Raw genomic sequence first — 22,282 nt, 5'->3', positions numbered from 1 at the left:
CTCGGCTCTTTTCTTACACGTGATTGGGTACCACACTGTCACCTACTTACCGTCGGTACTTTTCTTACACGTGATTTGCTGTCACACAGTCACCCCACCCCTCAGCTCTTTTCTTACACTTGATTGGCTGTCACAGTGTCACCCACCGCCGCGGCTTTTTTCTTACACGTGATTGGCTGTCACCCGCTGTCATTCATTCGGAGGGCACTCGAGCGGAGGAGAGCAGACGGGAAACCTCCTTCTTCTTTCTCCAGCCTCAGTCCCCTCCCCTCTCCGAGGATTGGCTAGCGGGAGCCCCGGGGGCGGGGCCGGGGCGCCGGCCGTTCGAACAGCCGCAGACACCGGCTTTGCACTTTTCAAACGCCAACCGTGAGAGGGGCGCGAGCGCGACGGGGCTGCTGACACGAGAGGAGGAGGCGGCGGCAGGGGCTGGAGCCGGCGCGTGGACCGGTGGGGCTCGCGCTCCTGCGCCCCGTGAGGGAAGAGTCTGCCGGCAGGCTTCGGCCACCGAGTCCGGAGGAGGCGCGGCGGCGACGGTGAGTCCTGAGGCGGGCGAGTGGCGAGGACCGACCTTCTCCTCCGGGCTGCGGGTGTCGAAGGAGCGCGACCTACAAGGACGCGGGGCGGGCGGGGGTGAAGGCGCCCCCTGGCGGCCCCGCGGGAAGCCCGGCTCCCTCCGCGCTGACGGCCCTTGTGTCCCACCGACGGGGTGCTCGGAGCCCCTTCCTCCCGCCGCCCCGTCCCTCCCTGCGGTGGGGAGCGGCTGGAGCGACGCCTCTCCCCGCCGGCTGGCTTCCAGCGAGGGGGGGGGGGTGAGGGAGGCTCGGTGATGGCGGCGGCCCAGGACATGTGGCAGTTCTTGCGGGAGAAGCGCCTCGCCGTGTCGGCCGCTTTGAGCGCAGGAGAAGGGGGGGCAGGCCGGTTGCAGGGATGGGTCAGTGAGGAGGCTGCGTCACGGGTGCTGCTGTACGTGTGAATGTGCGTGTCACGGGTCCGGGAGCCTGTTGCGCTCGTGGGGTGGGCACGGGGTCGCCTGCACGCGCGCAGGGCGGCGGTTTGCAACCTCTTTCATCTCGGGGCACGCTGACAGGGTGCTGAAATGCTCACGGCTTTGGGGACCATTGACAAGGCACACCGTGCTGCGGGTGGGGGGCTTGCATCCCCCAATGGCCCTGCTAACAGATTACCCACCCTCAAACCCCCACGGCACACCTGCACACCACTCGCGGCACACCAATGTGCTGTGGCACACTGGGTCAAAATAGCTGGTGTAGGGTCTGTTTGGTGGGGGGGCTTTTCTCTCCCTTGTCAACCTCCTGCTCTCTCACACAAAGGTGATGAGGTGTGTAACTTCTCCAGTACAACTTTGCTTCTATGCCTTCAGGTCTTCCTGGGTGCCTCCTCTTCTCTCCCCCCCCCCAAACAAATGCCTTGACTAGTTGAGAAAGAAGCCAATCCACTTATATCTCCTTAAGAGAGTATGAATTGCTTTCAGCCAAAGACAATTCATGGATGAAATTTATTTCAGGAAGTGGTGGTGTTGGTTGTATTAGGCTAGGTTGGATGTGCATAGTTTGGTGTTTATGGTTGTCTCAGGGGAAAACTGCACAGATCTGGGGCAGGAACGACGGCTTTTGGAAAGAATGTGCATGTTGACCTGGAGAGTGACTACAAGCAATCTCTGGCGGGTTTTTTACCTCTGAAATGTTTAAAGGGCGCTTTCCCCACAAGCTCAGAGCAACCTATAATGAATAAAACACTAAAAATGAGAACACAGGATGAGACTTGTATGCAGCAACAGAAACAGCAGCATCCCCTGGCCTTCAGCGCTGCTTGTAATGCTGAACTTGACAGGACAAAAGTTAGATGAAATCTTGCAAGCTGCCCTAAATGCATCCAAAGGACTGCAAACTCCTGTGGGTGGTTTGGGGAGAGGATGCTCGGGATCACCGCTGTGGAAGCCTTCCTCCTAGCAGCCAAGGTTCTCACCTCCCTCAGTGGTGGAATGTGAAGCTGGCCTAGGTTTTATGAGCAATTGGAACAAGGACTGATACAGAGAAGGTTTCAAAGGTATGTGCGTTGTATGTTGTGAAGGGCTTTGAAATTTTAAAGGATCTCGCATAATAAGGATAGGAAAGATCTCAGCATTGCACATCATTTAATGTGTAGGAAACTACACTTCCTGCTGCATGCTTTTGGCTGTGACTACATGTGTGTAAATTATTGCAGATCAGTGTGTTTTAAGATTTTGGCATGTTGAAGAGTATGTGTTGGAATCCAGTAGTGTCCCATAAAATGGTATCAAATTCTTCCATCACCTTTTCAGTGTGCAGATAGCAGTTTTGGTCTCAAAGTGGTGGTTCATACTTTCCATTTGAATAATTCTGTCTTGTTTTATGATAGCAGTTTCTAAGACTTTAGGAAGTTGTAGGAAAAAAGATTGTAAAGTCATCACATTCTGAAGTTTATAAATATAAGGTTGAAATCCTAACGACATAATAGGGAGGAGATTCCATACAAGTTTGTTTTATATCAAGGTTTAATTTGAGCTAGGGCTTAGTATTAAATCTGTTTTCAGTACTAGGATTCAGCCCTGGAAAGTATGAAGTTTCAGAATAAAGTATGTTAGTAAGCATGTCGAAGTAATATTTTCCTCTCGGTTGAGTAACAATTACAACCAGCTTCCATGTATCTGATAATTCAAAAAGGACCTGAACTCTAGTAGAACATATACTTTTGGGTGCAGGGGGTCTTGGGTTGAATCACTGGCATCACCAGGTAGGACTGGGAAAGACCCTTACCTAAAAAACTGGAAAAGATGCTGTCAGTCAATATAGACCAGGTATCGGCAACCTTTTCAGGCAAAGGGGCCAGATGCTCCGCAATAACATTACATCATCGTTGAACTTCCAGGTTGCCAAGCCCCTGGAAGCAACTGTGAAGAGCTTGGCTTGGGAAATGTGTATGGCGACAGATCTGCAGGCCATTGGTTGTTGACGCCCTGATGCAGACAATACTAAAGTAGATGGACCAGTGATCTGACTCTGTATAAGGCAGTGCCTTATGTTCAAGGGCAACCATACCTAACTTCAAACAGTGTTTTTTATAAATTAAGCACTGCGTTATCCAAACTGAGTAAAATATAACTATTGTATTATAAACTACTTATTATAAACTACTGTATTATAAAAGCTCTTCAACCTCTCCAGACTGAGAGCAAAATCCAAAGTCCAGCTGAAATGTCTGCGTGACTTCCTCTTTGCCGACGATGCAGCTGTCACTACCCACTCTGCCAAAGATCTCCAGCAGCTCATGGATCGTTTTAGCAAGGCCTGCCAAGATTTTGGACTGACAATCAGCCTGAAGAAAACACAGGTCATGGTTCAGGATGTGGACTCACCTCCCTGCATTACAATCTCTGAGCATGAACTGGAGGTTGTCCATGACTTTGTGTACCTTGGCTCAACGATCTCCGACACTCATTCTCTCGATACCGAGCTAAACAAGCGCATCGGTAAAGCAGCTACCATGTTTTCCAGACTCACAAAGAGAGTCTGGTCCAACAAGAAGCTGACGGAACATACCAAGATCCAGGTCTACAGAGCTTGCGTCCTGAGTACACTTCTGTACTGCAGCGAGTCATGGACTCTTCACTCACAACAGGAGAGGAAACTGAGCGCTTTCCACATGCGCTGCCTCCGACGCATCCTCGGCATCACCTGGCAGGACAAAGTTCCAAACAACACAGTCCTGGAACGTGCTGGAATCCCTAGCATGTATTCACTGCTGAAACAGAGACGCCTGCGTTGGCTTGGTCATGTCGTGAGAATGGATGATGGCCGGATCCCAAAGGATCTCCTCTATGGAGAACTCGTGCAAGGAAAGCGCCCTACAGGCAGACCACAGCTGCGATACAAGGACATCTGCAAGAGGGATCTGAAGGCCTTAGGGATGGACCTCAACAAGTGGGAAACCCTGGCCTCTGAGCGGCCCGCTTGGAGGCAGGCTGTGCAGCATGGCCTTTCCCAGTTTGAAGAGACACTTTGCCAACAGTCTGAGGCTAAGAGGCAAAAAAGGAAGGCCCATAGTCAGGGAGACAGACCAGGGACAGACTGCACTTGCTCCCGGTGTGGAAGGGATTGTCACTCCCGGATTGGCCTTTTCAGCCACACTAGACGCTGTGCCAGAACCACCATTCAGAGCGCGATACCATAGTCTTTCGAGACTGAAGGTTGCCAATACAATTATAAAAATGACAAACAAGGTTGATTTATGTAGTATAATTTCACTTGCTTTTTTGGTACAGCTGTAGCGTGAACGGAAAAATCTTAATTGCCTTCAGTCTTTCAAACTGGCTGTGGTTATATCTTGGTTGAGTTCATTTTTTCCTTCTGTATGATCTCACGTCCTAGGCCCAACTTTCTGTTAAACTCTGAAGCTGCTTTCAAACTTAATAAATAAATACCACAAAATAAGTATTAGTTACCAAATACTTATACTGGGTAGCTTTTTGAATGACAACACTTCATTTAAGAACACATATATCTGAGAATGCCAAACCTGTGACAGGGAATGAGATTGATATGAATGTGTCATAAAATATGAGTCATAACAGATCTGAACAAGATACAGACTTAAGAACACACATGCAAAACTTCTACTTTTCTCCGGAAGAGTTTGTGGTAAACCTGTGGTAATGCTGAAGTTCTATCATAGTTAATAAATTTTGTTAAATGAATATTTTCTGTATAGCTTGACAGTCACATGTCAAAATATACAATGTCTCTTAAAGTTATTTTAAACTATTGCCATTGCAAAATGCATGTAGAGAAGAAAAGTACAAGGTTGCATTTATGTGCTGCCAATCTTGTTCTCCTTGAGACAGACATTTCTTGCTAAGAGTATGGTTAACTAAGAAACAGGATGTGAAATATTTTAGCAAATGCTGTGCTTCTGAAGACAAGCATTCAGGCTTTGTTGTGGTGATCTGCCCTAAATCAAGACTAAACAATTTTGAGGCTCAGTGCGTGTATATCTAAGGTTGTATTAGGCTTTAGGTTTTCAGAGATTGAGAAAACTAAAACAAACCCTGCAGAAGACACAGATGTGTATGTTTGGTATGGTGATCATGGGTACCTATTAAACAGTGTTCAAGAGGAGTTGTAAGCATGTGAAGGGATGGATGCATATTCGCACATGCATTTAAGTGTGAAAAGAAAAGAATTTCAAAATGTGTTTGGGTCACCTTGGGGATTGTAATCTGATCTAGTGAATTTCACATCGTTTCTAAATTCTGTAGAACTCTGGGAGGATACAGTTTTGGAAAAGAGGGAAGGAGGGGTCCTCTTTCACCCTCTTCTGTTTTATAGGCTTACTCATGTATTGTACTTATTTTTATTTAAAATATTTCTATTCCACGATTCCCCCTGTGACCTGTAATATCAATGCTGGAGCTGGATTAGTTGCATGGTAGTGGTAAAGGGGAAGACTCTCCCATTCCTTCAGAAAAGCAAGTGTGTGTTACGTACACAGGTGTTATGCCAACAGACATATGTTCTGTATAGAATATAAGTTGCTGCTATATCATGTCTGTGCACATCTTTGCACTTGCATACATAGGAAGCTGCCTTCTACTGGTCCATCTAGCTCAGCTTTGTTAACACTGAGAGCTGTTCTCCAAAGTTTCAGGCAGAAATCTTTATCTGCCCTCTCTGGAGATGTTATGGTTTGAACCTGGGATCTCCTGCGTGCAAACTAGATGCTCTTCCACTGAGCCCCTTTTGAGAGATCATTGTGGAATCTGCTAGGGCAGGGGTGTCAAACTCGTTTCAAACAGAGGGCCTGTAGTTGGCATTCAGGGGACCTGCTGAGGGCCAGCAGTGATGTCATTAAGCAGAAAGTGACATCATTAAGCGGCTAAAGACCAGAAGCCAGACCTTGTTCTCATACAGAAACTCATTAACTGCAAATGACAGAAGAGAAAATACGCAAATCTTGATCATATTTCAAGATTTGGGAAAGCCCAAGTTTCATGTGGGCTGCCGTTTCAGCGGTAACACCTCAGCAGCTGAGAGCCTGAGGGCCGGATGAAAAGCTTCTGGGGGCCGCATCCGACCCCTGGTCCTTAGTTTGACACCCCTGTTCTAGGGATTATACCATCCTAAACAATTTGGTGTCACCTGTACCCTAGTCACTCTCAATTCTAAATCATTTATGGTAATGCTGCTAGTTTGTTGTATAATCTGCTTTTAACTGATTAGTTACTTATCAGAGGACCTGTTATTTTATTTCATGACCACTACATTTCTTTAGGAATGTTTAGTGAGGGACTTTTTGAAAGGGGAGGGACCACAATAGCATAACACAGCAATTGGACCAGTGTTAGCTAAACATTTGTTGATGCCCTCAAATAATTCTGGAAAGTTAATGTGGCAAGACTTCTCTTTACAGAAGCTGTGCTAATTCTGTTTTTGCAAGACTTGTGATTATATTCAACAATTTAAGTCTTCATAAGGCTTTCATCAATTTGAGACAAGTAAGGGTGGTAGGTCTGTACTTTCTTGGGTTTTGCCCCCATATCCTGTTCTCCTTTTATTTTGTTTGCCCCATTAATATTGTGTGGTATGCTGTAGTGCACTTACGTATTATAGTGAAAAGATTAACAATTTTATAACCTTGGGTGTATTTCGTTATTATTTGTATGCTATATTATAGAATTTTTGTGTTTGAATTTTGCAAAATAAGTTTGGAATTTTATACAAAACATTTCTTTTCACATTTTACAACTGTTAAGTGCAGAAGTTTTTGTTTTAAGTGAGTCAATAAATATTTCAACTGAAATAAAGAGAATGGTGGTATAGTAAAGCTGCAACGTTCTTGTATTTAACAAAATATTGTTTTGACAGGTGACGATAAGTAACTGGTACCAGAGAGACTCCATGCATTAATATGTCAAGGAGGAAGTCGGAGAACAGAAGCCCTCCTGGCTTGTTGCCTTTTGGATCGCTTCAAACGCCGATAAAGGTGGATAACTTCCACAGTTTCTATGAAGTTGAACCGATTGAACTGGGAAGGTATAGTATTTTTATTTTGCTTCATATCTGAGAGTGATTCATGCTATGGGACTGATTTTGAAATTCAAAACACTGACTATAATACTTGGGCTCATCAGCTCCATTGGGCTGCCCATTGTAAAGAAAAAGGTGGGCCCCAATTCCATTCATATGGAGGGAGTAATACAGAACAGCTCCTTTGGAGTCTAGTATAACCATCGACTTCCTTTCATCTTGCTTAGCTTTAGGTGCATCAGTTCTCTGTTGAGCACATGGAGTTGTATCCAGGGCATTTCTATTGCTTTCTGTGCCACACCTTGGAGTATTCAGTGATTCATTCTTTCTCATGTGGTGGTACTCCTGTTTTGATGAGAGTAGCCTACACGTAGGGGCCTATTAGAGGAGTAATTTGTTCAATACTTCAAGGTGAGGCATGGGAGTGAATGTTCTGGTCATAATCAGGATTGCTTCCATAATATTTGTCTCTTGATTTGGAGTTGGGGAGATCACAAACCATTTTGGTGACCAACTGCACAGCACAAAGTGAGAGACCCCTTTCTTCTGCATCGCAGGTAACTCATTGGGGTAGAAGAGGTCTCTTGCTAATCCATGCTGAGTGAGAGATACAGACACATGTAGAGAACTTGGGCAAGTGGAGGGACAACTTTTTCACTTCATGCTGGGCTTTGAAGACTCTTGGAAGCAGCAAAAGAAAGTTTCTGCTTTAGAAAATATTCATAGCTTGATTTAAACTGAGGATCTTGTATCTTCAAAGTTCTCTGTGTGTACCTGAGGATTCAGAGAAAGAGGGGTGGGGTAAGTAAGGACTACACTTTTTTGTCTGTTTAGTAAAGTTAGCCAAAATTTGTGGGCCCTTATTCAGGTCTTGCAGTGTCTGCTTTCTGGCATCCTCGGCAGCAATGAGGTGCTCCAGCAAAAGTCCAGCAGGAAGGGGGAGTGACTGTCCCAAATGGAGGAGTCAGTAGTGGCCATAAACCTTTGCTGGTTTGGTACTTCATTGGCCCCTGCCTCCAGGTTTACTACTGCTACTTTTTGGATTCATAACACTCTTTATTTATGACTAATTTTTGTACATCTGCATTGCTTCTGCGTCTGCAAGATAATGTATACTAAATTTTTATACAACATCAGCTTTAGTAAACTCAAGCTTGTGTCTTCTGTATATATACATCTGGCAGGAAGCTTCCATTGGTGAGTGGTTGTTGTCTTGAAATAGGTATGTACATTTGTCACACAGTGTCCTTGTCATGTGTGAAGTGGAGCTTACAAAGGCCAGGGTTTGATGCATAGGTATGCAAGCATCAGATGAAATGGTGGACGGCCACAGGAAGCAGATGGTAGAAAGTGAGTAGCTTATGTTTTTTAAACAACTGTGGAAGAAGCAGAATCTGAGTGTCTGTGTATTAGTTTTCTCATTGCATGAGTGGTAAACTGTCTGAAATGCTGAAAGAAAGATGAGAATCTAGAGAATGGCATACTGTAGATTTGGCTGTCCTAAGTAATTCACTTTATTCTTATGTGTAGTAAGCAAATTTGCTTGTAGTCATTATATATTATGCAGGCTGAGACAATAGCAATACTTTGAGGCATATTCAAACTTGGTTGTGTAAATTTGACTGACTCACATTTTAGCAGTATTAGTTCATTGGTAGGTAAGTGGTCCATGCCCTTTAAATTACAGGTGAAACTTCCTGTATGTGTTTCTTGGGGGTCAACTTTTTTGTCTGCATTTCCTTACACACTTGTTGACTTCAGAAAAGGCAGTCTTTTGTCTTGTTACATTTCATTGTTTACTTAAAAAATTCTTTCCATAATTGCTTTATAATGGGGTCCTAAGGGAGCTCTTCAAGAAGGATTTTAAAAAAATGCAAATAGAAACTTTCTGCCAATTTGTTATAAGAATTCAACATACTTTCAATAGTATGCAGGATAGTCTTAAATGTAATAGGATCTTCTAAAACAGACTTCTTCTTGGAAGAGTCCTCTTAGTTGTCATGTTTTTTTCATGTTGGTGGTAGAATAATTTAGGTTCTTTTTGATGTCTGTATTCACATTTGGAAATTTCAGAATTTGTACATTCAAACTATCTGGCTGGGAGGTGACACTTCGAAAAGGATATTTGCTTGCTATTGACACCGTATGTAAAATTCGTGATGGCATATAGGCGACCGATACCCAGTTCTGAAGCTCTAGCAGACTGATTCAATCCTATCCAACTTTCCAGCTCCGGTGCAACCAAAATGCAGCCGTGAGGTAAGGGAAAAATGTTCCCACACTTTGAGGAGTCCTCTGTGACTGCCTCCCATTGGCGCAGCTACACTGGTTCTGAAAATTTGGATAGGGTTGGGCCCTAAGTCTGGGTATCTTCTAGAAGGAACAGATTTTTTTTTGGTCTAAACATGCTTTTAATAGCTGAGAGCTAGAGACAGGAATGTTTTAGTTGTACACTGTGTCTTCTGTTTACAGAGAGGTGCAGTTCTGGTGGTCTGCTCATAACTTGAAACTGATGTAGGTCTGAACAGCTGGCTGTTGCTGTCCCAAGTGCTATCATGCCTATGTGAAAGCACCTGCAAACTTTGTATTGCACCTTTGTGAAACCATTGATGCAGCTATCTGTAACTTGGGGAGCATATATATATTGTAGCATTTATAATACGCCGTTTAAAAATGTTGCTTATTCTTCCTGAACCTAAGGAGTCCTGGTGGGATAAGAACCGAAGAGTACATAAAATTAGTTTTTTGTTTTAACTTCTTAGCCTTACACATGATACATTTTTCAATTCAGTATCTTCAAGGACCTTAAAGCTTGATTCTGTTCCCAGTTTAATCTTAAACACTTCGCTATTGTATTTTTGGGCACTCCTGTAAACATTAGCATTGAAATAAAAATCCTGATTTTCAGGCATTCATAACTTGGCTTGGGCAATACATTTTTCTTAACTTCTTTAAAGGTCAGCTTGGTTTTTAAACAGTATGTGGTTTTCTTCTAAAAACACAAGCTTAGCAATGTACATTTTTGTTTCTACGGCTAAGCAGTTGGTAAGGAGACAAAATTTGCATAACTTGTTTTTTACTAGTGAAGAACAGGCTTCATTTTGAAGACTTCAAGCTGTACTTTGTGGGGCTGTATGAATTTAGCATGAACATGCTGCATTAATTTGATTAGATCTTTACTTTTGCTGTGCCTATTTGCTATACTAAGTAGGTATGCTTTGTCTTGGTAATCCAGCTGATAGTGTAATTTTAGTGTTGCTCAGTTTGTCCAGACCTAGGATGTTAACCCTGGCCTTCAACATGAGACCTGTTATTAATATGCTACTGCCCAGTTGCAGCCATTATATGCTCTCTTCCATCCCAAACTATGAAAGGTGGTACTTAGTGCTTCCTCTTCTCTGCCAAGCAGCAGCAAAGACATTGAGTTGCATTCTGATGAGCACAAGCAGAAGGAAACTTGCACAAGTGAGCTTCCTTAGCCTTCTACAGCATCATAGCCTTCTGGAAATCAACACATAAGAAGAGCCTTGCTTGTTGAGGCAAAGGGTCCATCTGGTCCAACTTCCTGTATCTCACAATGGCCCACCAGAGGCTTCGGAGAGCACTCAAGACAAGATACCCATATCCTGTTGCCACTCTTTTGCACGTGGCATTTAGACATAAGCTACTTCTAAAATGTAGAGTTTTTTTTCTTCCGTAAATCTGCCTGTTTCCCTTTTAGAGACATCTAGGCTAGGTGCCATCATAACATTGTGTGGCAAAGACTTCCACTGGTTATGTGCTATGTAAAGAAAGATTTCCTTTTGTCTGTTTTGAGTCTCCACCAGTCAATTTTAGTGGATATCCCCTGGCTCTGGTGTTGTGCAAGAAGAAAAAGTTCCTTTTATCCACTCTGTCCATCTCATGCATAATTTTTATGTCTCAAGCGCTATCATGTGCCTTCTTTCTAGAGTGAAAAGCCCCAAATGTTGGAGCCTTTCCTTGTAAGGGAGATGCCCCAGCATTTTGTTTACTTCCTCTGTAGTTTTTCGAGTTCCACTCATCCTTTTTGCAAAGTTGTGACCAGAACTGGACACAGTTCTCCAGATCTGGCCTTACCATTGATCTCTACAGTGTCATAATAATATTGACTGTTTTGTTCTTAATTCCTTTTTTAATTATCCTGAGCATGGAATTGGCCTTCTTCAGTTCTTTCTCACTGGGTAAACACTTTCTTCGAGCTGTTCACCACAACCTCAAGATCTCAGCTGTCTGTGACAAAGAATGTTTATATGTATATGTGAAGTTTTGGTTTTTTGCCCCAATGTGCAGCAGTTGACACTTAAGCTGAAGGGCATCTGCCATTTTGCTGCCCATTCTCCCAGTTTAGAGAGATCCTTCTGGAGCTCTTCTCAATCCAGTCTAGATTCACAACACAGAAAAGTTTAGAGTCATCTGCAAACTTGGTCACCTCATTGCTTATCTTTAACTCTAGGTCATTTACGAACAAATTTAAAAGTGCTGATCCTAAGAATGATTCCTGGGGCACACCCCTTTTCACCTCACTCCATTGTGAAAATTGCTCGTTTACACCCATTCTGTTTTCTGTTCTTTAGCTGTTCTGAAACCCTAAGTCAGGGGTCGGCAACCTGCGGCTCTAGAGCCGCTTGTGGCTCTTTCAGCTGTCTGCTGCACCTCCTCCCGATGATAGTGGCAAAGGGGGTAACAGGAGGCCCCTGTGTTGGGAGGGCAGGCTGCTTCCCTCTGCCCCCTGAGCTCACTGCCCTCCTCTCCCTTCACCCCCACCTGCTCCACATTGGTTTCCCTTTTCAATTTTGCCCGCTCTGCAGGCTTAAGCTCCCTGTTTTTCCCTTCCCCAACTCTCCAGCAAGATGCCCTCCTCCGCCATTGTGAGCCCTTGCAGCCCGCCTTTCCCTGAGCCGGTCCCCACTCAGTGCAAGGAGAGGCTTTTCCTCCACAGCTGAGGAGACATCTGGTGTGTCTACTCAGTAGTAAGTCCCATTACAGCAGATGAAGCTTACTCCCAGGAAAGGGTGCCTGGGATGGCAGCCTTGGAGCCTGCTCAAGGGCAAGTGCAAGGACGGGTGAGTGGGAGCCTGCAAAGGTCTGTTCGAGAGCAAGCTCCGATGTAGTCCCTGGGCTACTCCCAGGAAGGTGTGGAGGGCTGTAGCCTCAGCCCCCTCCTGTGCAGGTCTACTCACAAGTAAGCTGTAGTCAGTGGGGCTTCCTCCCAGGAAGGTGTGGACGGTTGCAGCCTCAGCCCCCTCCTATGCATGTCTACTCACAAGTAGTCAGTGAGGCTTCCTCCCAGGAAAGTGTGGAGAGGACTGCAACCTGAGAGCTCCAACCAACTTGTCTGCTCAGAAGTCCCATTGTAGCCAATGGGGCTTACTCCCAGGATAGTGTGGAGAGGGTTGCAGCCTGAGTGAGGGAGGGCAGGCAGGCAGGGCAGAAGCTGGCCTATGGCTCCCCCCCACCTCTGGAGTCTTTGTCCTTTTTTCCTTCCAGCAGGGTGCCTCTGGAAGGTGGGGGGAGTTCTTTAGTATCCATGTAAGATAAGCAGATGTCATAACCGACATATGTATTGGAATCCTGGAAGATCTGGTGAGGAGGTAGATGTGGTGTCAGCAGTGGCCCCAGGAGGTCTGGTCTAGAGGGTAGAGCCTCCGTCTGCCTGAAGATAACATCCACAAGGTCGCCAGTTCGAGGCCACTGGCACCGTGCGACCTTGAAGCAGCTGACAAGCTGAGGCCGAGCAATTCCATCTGCTCTGAGTGTGGGAGGATGGAGGCCAGGATGGAGGGCAGATCAGAATGAAACACCTGAATGTAATGGTTCTTGAAAGAAAGAACCTTCTTTCAAATTGTAAAAATCCCTATTTAATAAGGGATTTAAATAAAGCCTGCCTATGTAAACAGCCTTGAATAAAGTCTTGAATAAAGACCAAGAAAGGCGGTATATAAATACCTGTTGTTGTTGTTATTTAAGGGTAAGGCCTTGGTATCCAGCAGAGTGTGCTGCACAGCTGCAGCCACTTGAAGGCAATAGGGCCCTCTGAGATATAAGGAGCACCTGAGGCAGGAAGGGGGGTGTGGGTTGGAGAAGGAGTGCAGGTTGGAGGCAGGCGAGGAGACTGACTTGCCTTATTGACTTTGATTTGACTTACTTTGGAATCTGACCTTGGACTGTGACTTGGCTTATTGACTTTGGATTCTGCCCTGGATACTCTGACTTTGTGACTAACGAACTGCTGGAGACACTGGAGTTTGGTGTGTGGCTGCTGTGCCCAAGACCTGCTGTGGACCAAGGGTCTGCTGTAGTGGCGGGAGGCTGCTGGCAGGAGAGAGGACCTCTGCAGGTTGAACAGGCAAGCTACCCTGGTGGTGGGGTCCAGCAGGAGTGCAGGGCAGAACCAGGGTCATTTGTTGGGGGAAAGAAGGGGAGCTAATTTGGTTAAAGTGGGCATAATTCTCCAGGCAGAGAATGGCCTTGGAATCAGGCAAAACACCATAGAGGACCAGGCGTCTGTAAACACAGGACAAGAATGTATGACAAAACTAACTAAAAGCTACAAGAGGGGGCTACATTATAAAAATGGGACCTATAAGAGCATAAAGGTAAAAAAAACAAAACTATATATGCAGTGTTATCTTCATTTTAGATATCAAAAGGGTTTTGTGGCTCCTGCGGTTTTTTTTCCTCTGGAAAACGGGTCCAAATGGCTCTTTGAGTGTTTAAGGTTGCCGACCCCTACCCTAAGTGGACTTGCCTACTTATTCCCTGACTGTTGAGTTTTCTCATTATTCTTTGATGAGCAACTGTGTCAAATGGTTCCTGAAGGTTCAGATATACAGTATAACATAAATGTGTTCACCTACATCCATATGCCTCTTGTCCTTTTCAAAGAACTGTAAGAGTTTTGTAAGGCAAGAGAAACTGATTACAGAAGTCATGCTGATTCTCTCAGCAAAGTTAGCTCTTCAATATGCTCCAGACTGTTATCCTTTATTAGGTTTTCCGCTACCTTACCTAGAACTGACCATTCTGTTAAGCTGACCCTGACTAGTCTGTAGTTTTCCAGGTCCCCTCCTCCTTTTTTAAAGATTGATATGGCATAACCTGTCCTTCGGTTCTCTGGCACACTGGCTGTTTTAAGGGACCAGTTGGATATTTTAGTCATCTTGTTGGCATCCTTCAGTCTCGGAAGACTATGGTGTCACGCTCTGAATGGTGGTTCTGGAACAGAGTGTCCTCTCCAGTGCACGAAGCCTGGGTAAAGTAGGTATGGAGGATAGGCTGTTACCCATGCAGCAAATCCCCCCTCTCCACGTCGCTGAAATGGTCCAATGGAAAGGCAGAGGCCAATACGATTGGTTCCAGCGGCGTCGCAGGAGTTGCCAGAACGTGACTGTGTTCAGCCATGAACTGCCTCAGGGACTCCGGCTCCGGATTTTGCCTCGAGGTTGACTCCAGAAGCCTTTTCCATAACTGGATGTAGCCACAAGGCAGTGGAGGTTTGGGATCAGAGTTTTCCTTCTCTTGGATGAGCTGCCTTCCCAGGCTAATGAGTCCCATTCACCCGGTGGCTGTTTAGTCGCCTCTTATGACAAGTACAGCCAAACTGAGGGCCTATTCTTATCCCCAGCCCCCAGGGGAAATTTTAGTCAGAAGATCAGTAATTTCACACTTGAATTCCTTAAGAATGCTTGAATGAATGCAGCTGGTCCCAGTGATCTGAGGGGTTAGGGAACCCTCTGGAACAGAAATGTATTGGGTATGGTAGGCTGCAGGATTAAAGAGAGATGGGGAAAATCCCCCCCCCCTTTGAACAGAAGTGCCTTTGCTTTTATGTAAGGCATTTGGGATGCAACCTTGAATATTTAGCTCATGGTAGGTAAGGTCATGACCTGATCTAAGACCACTGTTGTAATATATAGATTAGTTCTCAAAGGATCCTCAAGTGGACCTAACCCAGTTGAAGAGCATGGCCTGTTTGTTGATAACTTACTATAGCAATTTGAACCTAAAAGTTTGCAGCTCTTTATGATAAAATCTCTGTAAACTGAAAAGCTTGGGCAGATGTTTAAGCAAGATGTGCTTGAAAAAGGCTAAAAGCTGAAAGAGTTTCTCTCTTGGTAGAGAAAATCTCTTTTTGGAGCTCTTCTAAGGAGGCAAAAACAAAAACCTTGTAATTTACATTGGAAACCTAAATGACTTACCTGTTCTATATTAAACAAAGTTGCTAGCATCATACTAGGTCATAGGGTGGAGTAAAGCGTAATTAAATGCTTCTACAGCACTTTACATGGTCTTTTATCCAGGATCACAAACGCAGCACTATCTTTTATGTGCCTAGTAACTTCATTTGTGCAGTATTTTTTATGTTTGAAATGGCGATTGTAGGTTGGTTAAAGTGCTATATATATTTTTTGTGATCCGTTTAAGTACAATAAGAATTATTGCTTTAACTGTTCTCTGCTAAGGTTTCTTAATTGAGTCGTAATGAAACTAACAAAATTAGCACCATTCAGAAACTCTTAAATGCAGTGATATTTTAAATGGGAGAGTCCACTCATGTGACTGTCTTGGATATAAAAATCTGCAATCATGTGAAGAGTAAAACTCCTTGGAGCCACCTTAAAGGGTTAGCTGTCCTTTCTTGCACTCAGAACCTGTGAAATCTAAATTATGCATTCTGAATAAATTACGCATGCTAAGTAAACGTGCAGTGATTAACTTTCTTTACAGTTTTGTTCTGTTTCTGATGTTTTCAGGTTTGCAAAGGAGTGGGGTGAGGCAGGGTAATGAGAATGTAAATTTGGCATGAGGGTTCAGAAGAAGGGAGAAGAATAGATCGTGGTTGCCATAAGAGGAGGACAGGAGACTTAACCTTTTGATTGTTGGGAATTCTTCCCCAAGTTTGATGATCTCATCAGGCCCAACTAATGATTATAAAGCCATGAGTACAAGGAATACACATACAAGGAATACAAGGAATATCCTTACTTGCAAAGCAATGATATTAATGTTAATTTGAAATATTTATTTTTCAGTTTATTTTTGAACATTATTCTTAATGTTTCTGTTTGGGATACAAATTTCACAAATGTTCCTTCTTTCCTTTACAGAGGAAAATTTGCGGTGGTTAGAAAATGTATAGCAAAATCTACAGGCCAGGAATATGCAGCGAAATTTCTGAAGAAGAGGAGAAGAGGCCAAGACTGCAAAGCAGAGATTTTACATGAAATTGCCATTCTGGAATTAACAAAGCCAAGTCCCCGTGTGGTAAATCTCCATGAAGTCTATGAAACAACAAATGAAATAATCTTAGTGTTAGAATAGTAAGTATGCATTATGTCCTCTTCATTGTGTTCATTGTGATTATAGATCTGTGAGTGTATTCATTAGTTGAGTAAGCATAGCAAGTAGGCAACATTAGAGACTTTGTACTCTGTACTTTCTGTTGCATTTAGCTCTGGTAGTTTTGGGGTCTTAGTTCTGTTGGCATGACCTGCACTTTGGTTGGCATGACCTGTACTTCTACCAGTGACACTATTATCATTGAACTATGTCTTTGTCTTCTAATTTTATGCATAGCTGGCAAATCATTGGATTATATCCAAAGAAAGTTAATCATCATTAAGCACCACTGAAATCAATGAGACAAGTTACCTGACTAATTTATGTCCTGTTAATTTCAGTAAAATTTAGTAATTAACTTTCAATGGGTATAACCTACTGTCTTTTAAAGTATTGTACAATGATAGCAGTAAAAATTAATCTGCAGTAGAACAGATGTCTGTTCTAAGCATTGGATCTTGTAAAGACAATGGATAAAACTACTTGGTTTTGTTTTCATCTGAGGAGACCCATTGGGGAGTGAAGGCTTAAGCCAAGGTAAAGGAATGAAAGTTTGTTTATCTCAAGGAAACCTCCAGACTGTCTCCCCTCCACAACCTGCTCCATTGGTGGAACTGCATTGGCCTGTGTGTGTCTTTAGTTTGGATTGTGCAATAAGTGATTAAGTTGAGTTAGCCTATCTTCTGTTTAATCTCTTGTAGCAAGATTGGATATATAAAGGTGTCAAATGGTTTATACTGAGAATGACATTTGGGGGTTTGTGAGCAAATGCCTCTTGACTATCATGATAGCAGTCAAGAGAATTATCCCAGGGGTGTCTCTTTCTGGGCCATTTTCTCACAATTCCAATATGGTGACTGCAAAAGATACTGTAAGGTCCTTTGAATGGGAGCAGACTAGTTTCCTGTGATCTGGGATACATGGTTTCGAAGGTTCCTGAATGTATCCTTTCTCGGTATAGACAGGAATTCCATGTTTAACCTTCTCTCTCCTCCTTACACAAACTCAAATGCACTTTCCTGTGCTAGATCACACACAAGTCACTCATTATTTGCAAGAGATCTCTATTCCATCCATGCACAAAATTATCAGTCTTAAAATTATTTTGTGGATACTTCTCCCTTATTCTGTTTACCATTGGTGCTGCTATCTCTCATTTGCCCCTCTTCACCACACACACTACCACGCTGCTGCCTGGCCTTGCACCTGTCCCCACAGCTCTATTCCAGGTCCAATCTCAGCTCTGCAAAGTGTTCTCTGCTGTATCTGAGGCTTCAGTGAGCTTAAATGGAGATATAAATGAACCCGTGCAATAAACCTGTGCACAGATATAAACCTATGCAAACAGGTTCTTTGTTAGTGCAATGACCATGTAGCATTGGTAAATTTTATCAAGTTGGGGTGTGTAACCTGTCCCTTCCTTCCTCTATTTTTTTGGCACTGCTCTCATTTCCTTTTATGAGTCATCATTGAATAAAGTGCCATGTAAATTTTCTGAATTGGGCATTTACTATGCTCTTGTTAACTCACTTTGTACTTTGTATACTTAGCAGTGTGTTCAATTGTTAGTTTTTTCACAATCTTCTTGGTGTATAATTCTACAGGATACCTTTGCATTTTGACCACCTGATTTGCTTTACTTATTTTAAAATATAGAATATATATTTACTGATTATACTGTATAACACAAATTGTTTATCTTGAATTTTTAATTTTTCTTACAAACGTTTCTAATGTAATCTTACTTTTGTATTCCGCCTTTCTCACCGAAGGGCACCCAAGGCGTTGGGTTAAATTTTAGTTAAATTTTGTGTTTGTATCTGTTCTTTTGCCTAAGGCAGCAGTCTCCAAACTGTGTCCTGCTGTACCCCAGGATTACCCATCCAGGTGTGGCAGTAGCAAAGGCTATGTTCTGCGCCACAGCTTCTAGTTTTCACAGCTGATCTTGGCAGAAACTTGTGATTGGCAGCCACTTCCATTGCCCATCAAGCTGTAGGTTGGCTCTGTAGCTTCTCAGGGAAGTGGCTGCCAGGCACAAATTTTGGCAAAGATCAGCTGTGAAAACTAGATGGAAAGTCTCCACTACAGCACTCAGATAAGCAATCCTAAAATGCCGGGTCCGACCTGCAGGCCAGAGTTCGGAGGCAGCTAGCCTAATGCATTGTAATACATGACATCTAATACAACTGCATAGTGTAAATTGTGGCTAAGCTATTGATGTCATGCCAAAAATAGCAGCATTTTTGAAATCCTCACAGCAAAATTAATAAACATTGAAAATTGTTCAAATTTTGTTATACAGTATTTATAGTAGTATACTAGTATATAATATAGTAACAGGTTGAGACTAATTATTTGCATGGGTTCTGTTCCAAGCACTCACTTGGATGGCAAAAAACCACACTATAGCAAATCAATTTTAAAAACAAAGTTTCTTTGCTCCAGTGATTTAAAAACAACCCTGATGACCTTTGTGATGTAAGATAAGTCATTAAAAAGACAATCCTTCAATCAGTCATCCTCCAAAAGCTTACAAAGCCCCTCCCTTCACCAATGCAAAATGATCACCTTTCTTTCATGTGCTCAGGGGAAGGGAGGGGTCCGCTGGAGAGAGGAGGATTGATGGATTCTCAGCCAGTTGCCCCCCCCCCTCATTAAGGAGGTTATTGTTAAAGGACTGTTTAGTTTTTTAAACCCTGATTTTAAAAGGGTGCATTTTCCCCTTCTCCAGGGATCAGCACATTCTTTCTCATTTGCAGTGGCCATTTGTGTTGAGTCAAATCCATGTATAAAAAATCTGTATAAATAGGCTGGACCTGTATACCTGAACTATAGTCTCTAGATCATATCCAGTAAGTTTCACACTGAAAATAACTTTTCAGATTCAGGTCTCTGTCCAAAAGAGAGTGCTCTTTTATTAAACAGTCCTCCTCACACCTTTTAAAACTGTCAGCATGATCAGATCCCTAACAATGTTTTTACTATTCAGCTGTTCAGTTTTGGCACTTGTGAGCATTTCCACTTAGATTCAGTTTACATTTTTGAAGCCCTTTATAAGTTCATTATAAATTCCTTGCCAGATTTGTCTACGGTTAACATGCTGTAACTTTTGTTTTGTGGTGGAGAAAATTTCTATCCTCTTGCTCTTGTATGCTATTGTAACAAGAAGAAAACAAACAGAACCTATCACTTTGCATTGTTAAATATAAAAGGGATGCTCTTAAAACAATGAGGCTTCATCAGGAAAAGGGGGCCAGCAGTAAGGGAAAAAAAATGCTGCCTTTCATTATTTCTCCAGAGCAGGGGTGTCCAAAGTTTTTGGCAGGAGGGCCACATCAGCTCTCTGACACTGTGTCGGGGGCCGGGGGGGGGGAGAAAGAATTAATTTACATTTAAAATTTGTATAAATTTACATAAGTTTACATAATGAATATATTAAAGATGAACTTATCTGAATGAATGAAGGTCTTGCAACAGCTCAAGGGCTGTCATCCCACAGCTCACACAAGAGGTCAAACAGTCGCCCTCACGCTGAGAGAATTTGTGTTGGGCCAGTGCGGGCTTCAATAAATTTCCGGAGGGCCAGAGGCTCATTAGAGACTGGGGGCTCCCTGAGGGCCGCATTGAAAGGCCTCGAGGACCGCAAGTGGCCCCCGGGCCGGGGTTTGGGCACCCCTGCTCCAGAGTCTTGAAGTACTGTACTAGAGAATTTCAGTGGGCACACTTGGTGGCTTGATCTTTGCAATAGAGCAGTGGTTCTCAAATTTCTTGAGAGCTTTACTCCTAGGATAAGTCTTTGTGGGGGTGGGAGCAGCAAAGCAATGCCCAGGATAGCACCCCTCCAGGGGAAGGGGGGCTATTTTTAAACTAAACATATGTGTTCCCAGGTTTGGGGGGGGGGAGCCCCGCAGAGTGCTTGCAGGTCTCCCCATGGTTTCCAAATAGTGAAAGTTGCAAGCACAACGAAACCGGAAATTCCACTTCCGGTTTAATTGTGCTTGCAACTTTCACATTTTAGATGCCGCAGAAGGCCCTGCAAGTGCTCTGCAAGGCATCCCACACCTCCTTGACCCTGAGAGCATATATGTTTAGTTTAAAATTAGCCCCCTTTCCTCCTCAAGGGCACAATCCTGGGGATTGCTTCACTGCTTTCCCCCCGCCCTGCCCCTTAAAGGGAAGAAGGCATCATATGAGTTGGTGGGTTGCGACCCATCAGTTTGAGTGCCACTGCAATAGAGGAATGTAACATTCCTGTTTCACTATTACTAGGTATGACAGCTGAACTGGTGGAAGCTGCCCGTATCTTTCTATCTTCAGAAAGTACAACTTGATTCCAGTTCACAGTGGTGAAATTTGTAGCTGTAGACACCTGAAAGGTTATTGTCCTGGACCCAGATTACTGGACCTGGATAGGGTTGCTAGGGGAGGCTCTGTCTACCCTCTTTTCAGAGTTCTTTGTAGCAAGAGGGAGCTTTTGTGCCAAACAACTGGACCTCTTTCTGTCTCCCCTGTTAAGTGTTCTTGCATAGAGCTATAATCTGACAATTCTTTCTTAGGTCTGGATTGCAAATTGATAAGGAAAAGCAGTTTAGGTCACTTGTGGCTACTGTTGTGGGTTATTGTTTCTATAGGTATAGTTTAAGGACTTCATCCATCCCGTACAAAAGAATAAAACACCCTGTTTTTTTCTCCTGAGGCTTGTGCTGGCACATGAGGATAATGCTCCAAGTTTGCTCAATTTAAAAACCACAAGCTAGCTGGTCACATGACAGGTGCTTTGTGCCTCTCTCTACACAAAGGAAAGGATGCCAGGCAGCCTCAGGGTATTGGAGTTGCATTCATGCAAGAGCTGCCTGGCTGCTTCTGATCTTGTCCCATGGCCCAGAGCCTTCAAATAGTTTGTAGTGTCTACAATTCTAGGGCACACAGAGGCAGCAAAATTAATCTAACAGGTGGCCTGGAACTGTGTGGGGCTGAAACTTGCCTGCATTATAATTTGTTACCCATAGATAACTTGATCTGTGGAATGACATCTTTTTCCAGCTTTGGAACACGCGATTGTACGCATCACCCAAAACACAAGGAGCCAAAGTTGGATTAAAGAAATTGCAGAAGCACGGTGTGCACATGGGAATCTTTAGAAGCAGTGGAAGCAAACAAATGTTGCAGCACTGAATAGTGTCAATCCATTGTCTGTGTTTCTGGCATAGACTTTGTTTTCATCTTGTTTCCAAAAGTGTGTTTTATTTAACTAAATATGACTAGTTCAGTGAAGGTATGTGACTAGAGTGCCAAAATTAAAATACGTTCCAGAAAATACGAGGGTTTCATTTTTAGCATTTCTTGAAAAGTTGTGGTAACAGCTTGTAATAGTTGAATAGCTTTTTTTAACACTTAGGGTAAAAATAGTTCAGAACAAAATGTCTTGAGTCACTCATAGAATTATAGGGGTCATTTTCAGAAAGTCCAAGAGAGAACACTTAAAGTTGAGCAAGATAAAATTGTTTTTCTGGATTTTGGTTTGGAGGTCTCATGTTTATTTAGAAATAAAATATTGATTTTGTTTACTGAGTCAGCCGCATTCTGTGCTCAGATATCAGCTTCTCCTAAATCTTCTTTGTTTTTCTGATATATGCCGGGATTCTGGAAATTGATATCATTTAACTGACCTCAGGAGTGTGACACCATGCATACAGTTTTGCAGCTTATAACTTCACCATCACTTCCTCACCCCTTCCCCAAAGAATTTGTTTCTGTTGGATGGGCGGAAAACCCCTGAATGATTTCTTTTTTTCCTTTGTCTTCACTGTAATTATCAAAGACAATCAGCAAGATAAAAATGCTCAGTTCCAACA

General features: G+C 43.4%; 1 protein-coding gene across 1 annotated transcript in view; it reads left to right on the top strand.

The window, feature by feature from the left end:
* Positions 1 to 337: 337 nt before the first annotated feature.
* The window catches only part of STK17B (serine/threonine kinase 17b), a 30,354-nt gene continuing 8,409 nt past the window's right edge, over positions 338 to 22,282 (top strand). Inside the window, exons 1-3 of the mRNA XM_066635833.1 lie at positions 338 to 536; positions 6,906 to 7,073; positions 16,196 to 16,408. Coding sequence (XP_066491930.1) covers positions 6,949 to 7,073; positions 16,196 to 16,408 — 338 coding nt within the window. The 5' untranslated portion in view covers positions 338 to 536; positions 6,906 to 6,948. The remainder of the gene's footprint in view (positions 537 to 6,905; positions 7,074 to 16,195; positions 16,409 to 22,282) is intronic.

The sequence above is a fragment of the Tiliqua scincoides genome, chromosome 1 (assembly GCF_035046505.1).
Source record: "Tiliqua scincoides isolate rTilSci1 chromosome 1, rTilSci1.hap2, whole genome shotgun sequence".
NCBI lineage: Eukaryota > Metazoa > Chordata > Lepidosauria > Squamata > Scincidae > Tiliqua > Tiliqua scincoides.
The sequence above is the reverse complement of the archived record's forward strand: the minus strand, read 5'-3'. Positions and strand labels throughout refer to the sequence as shown.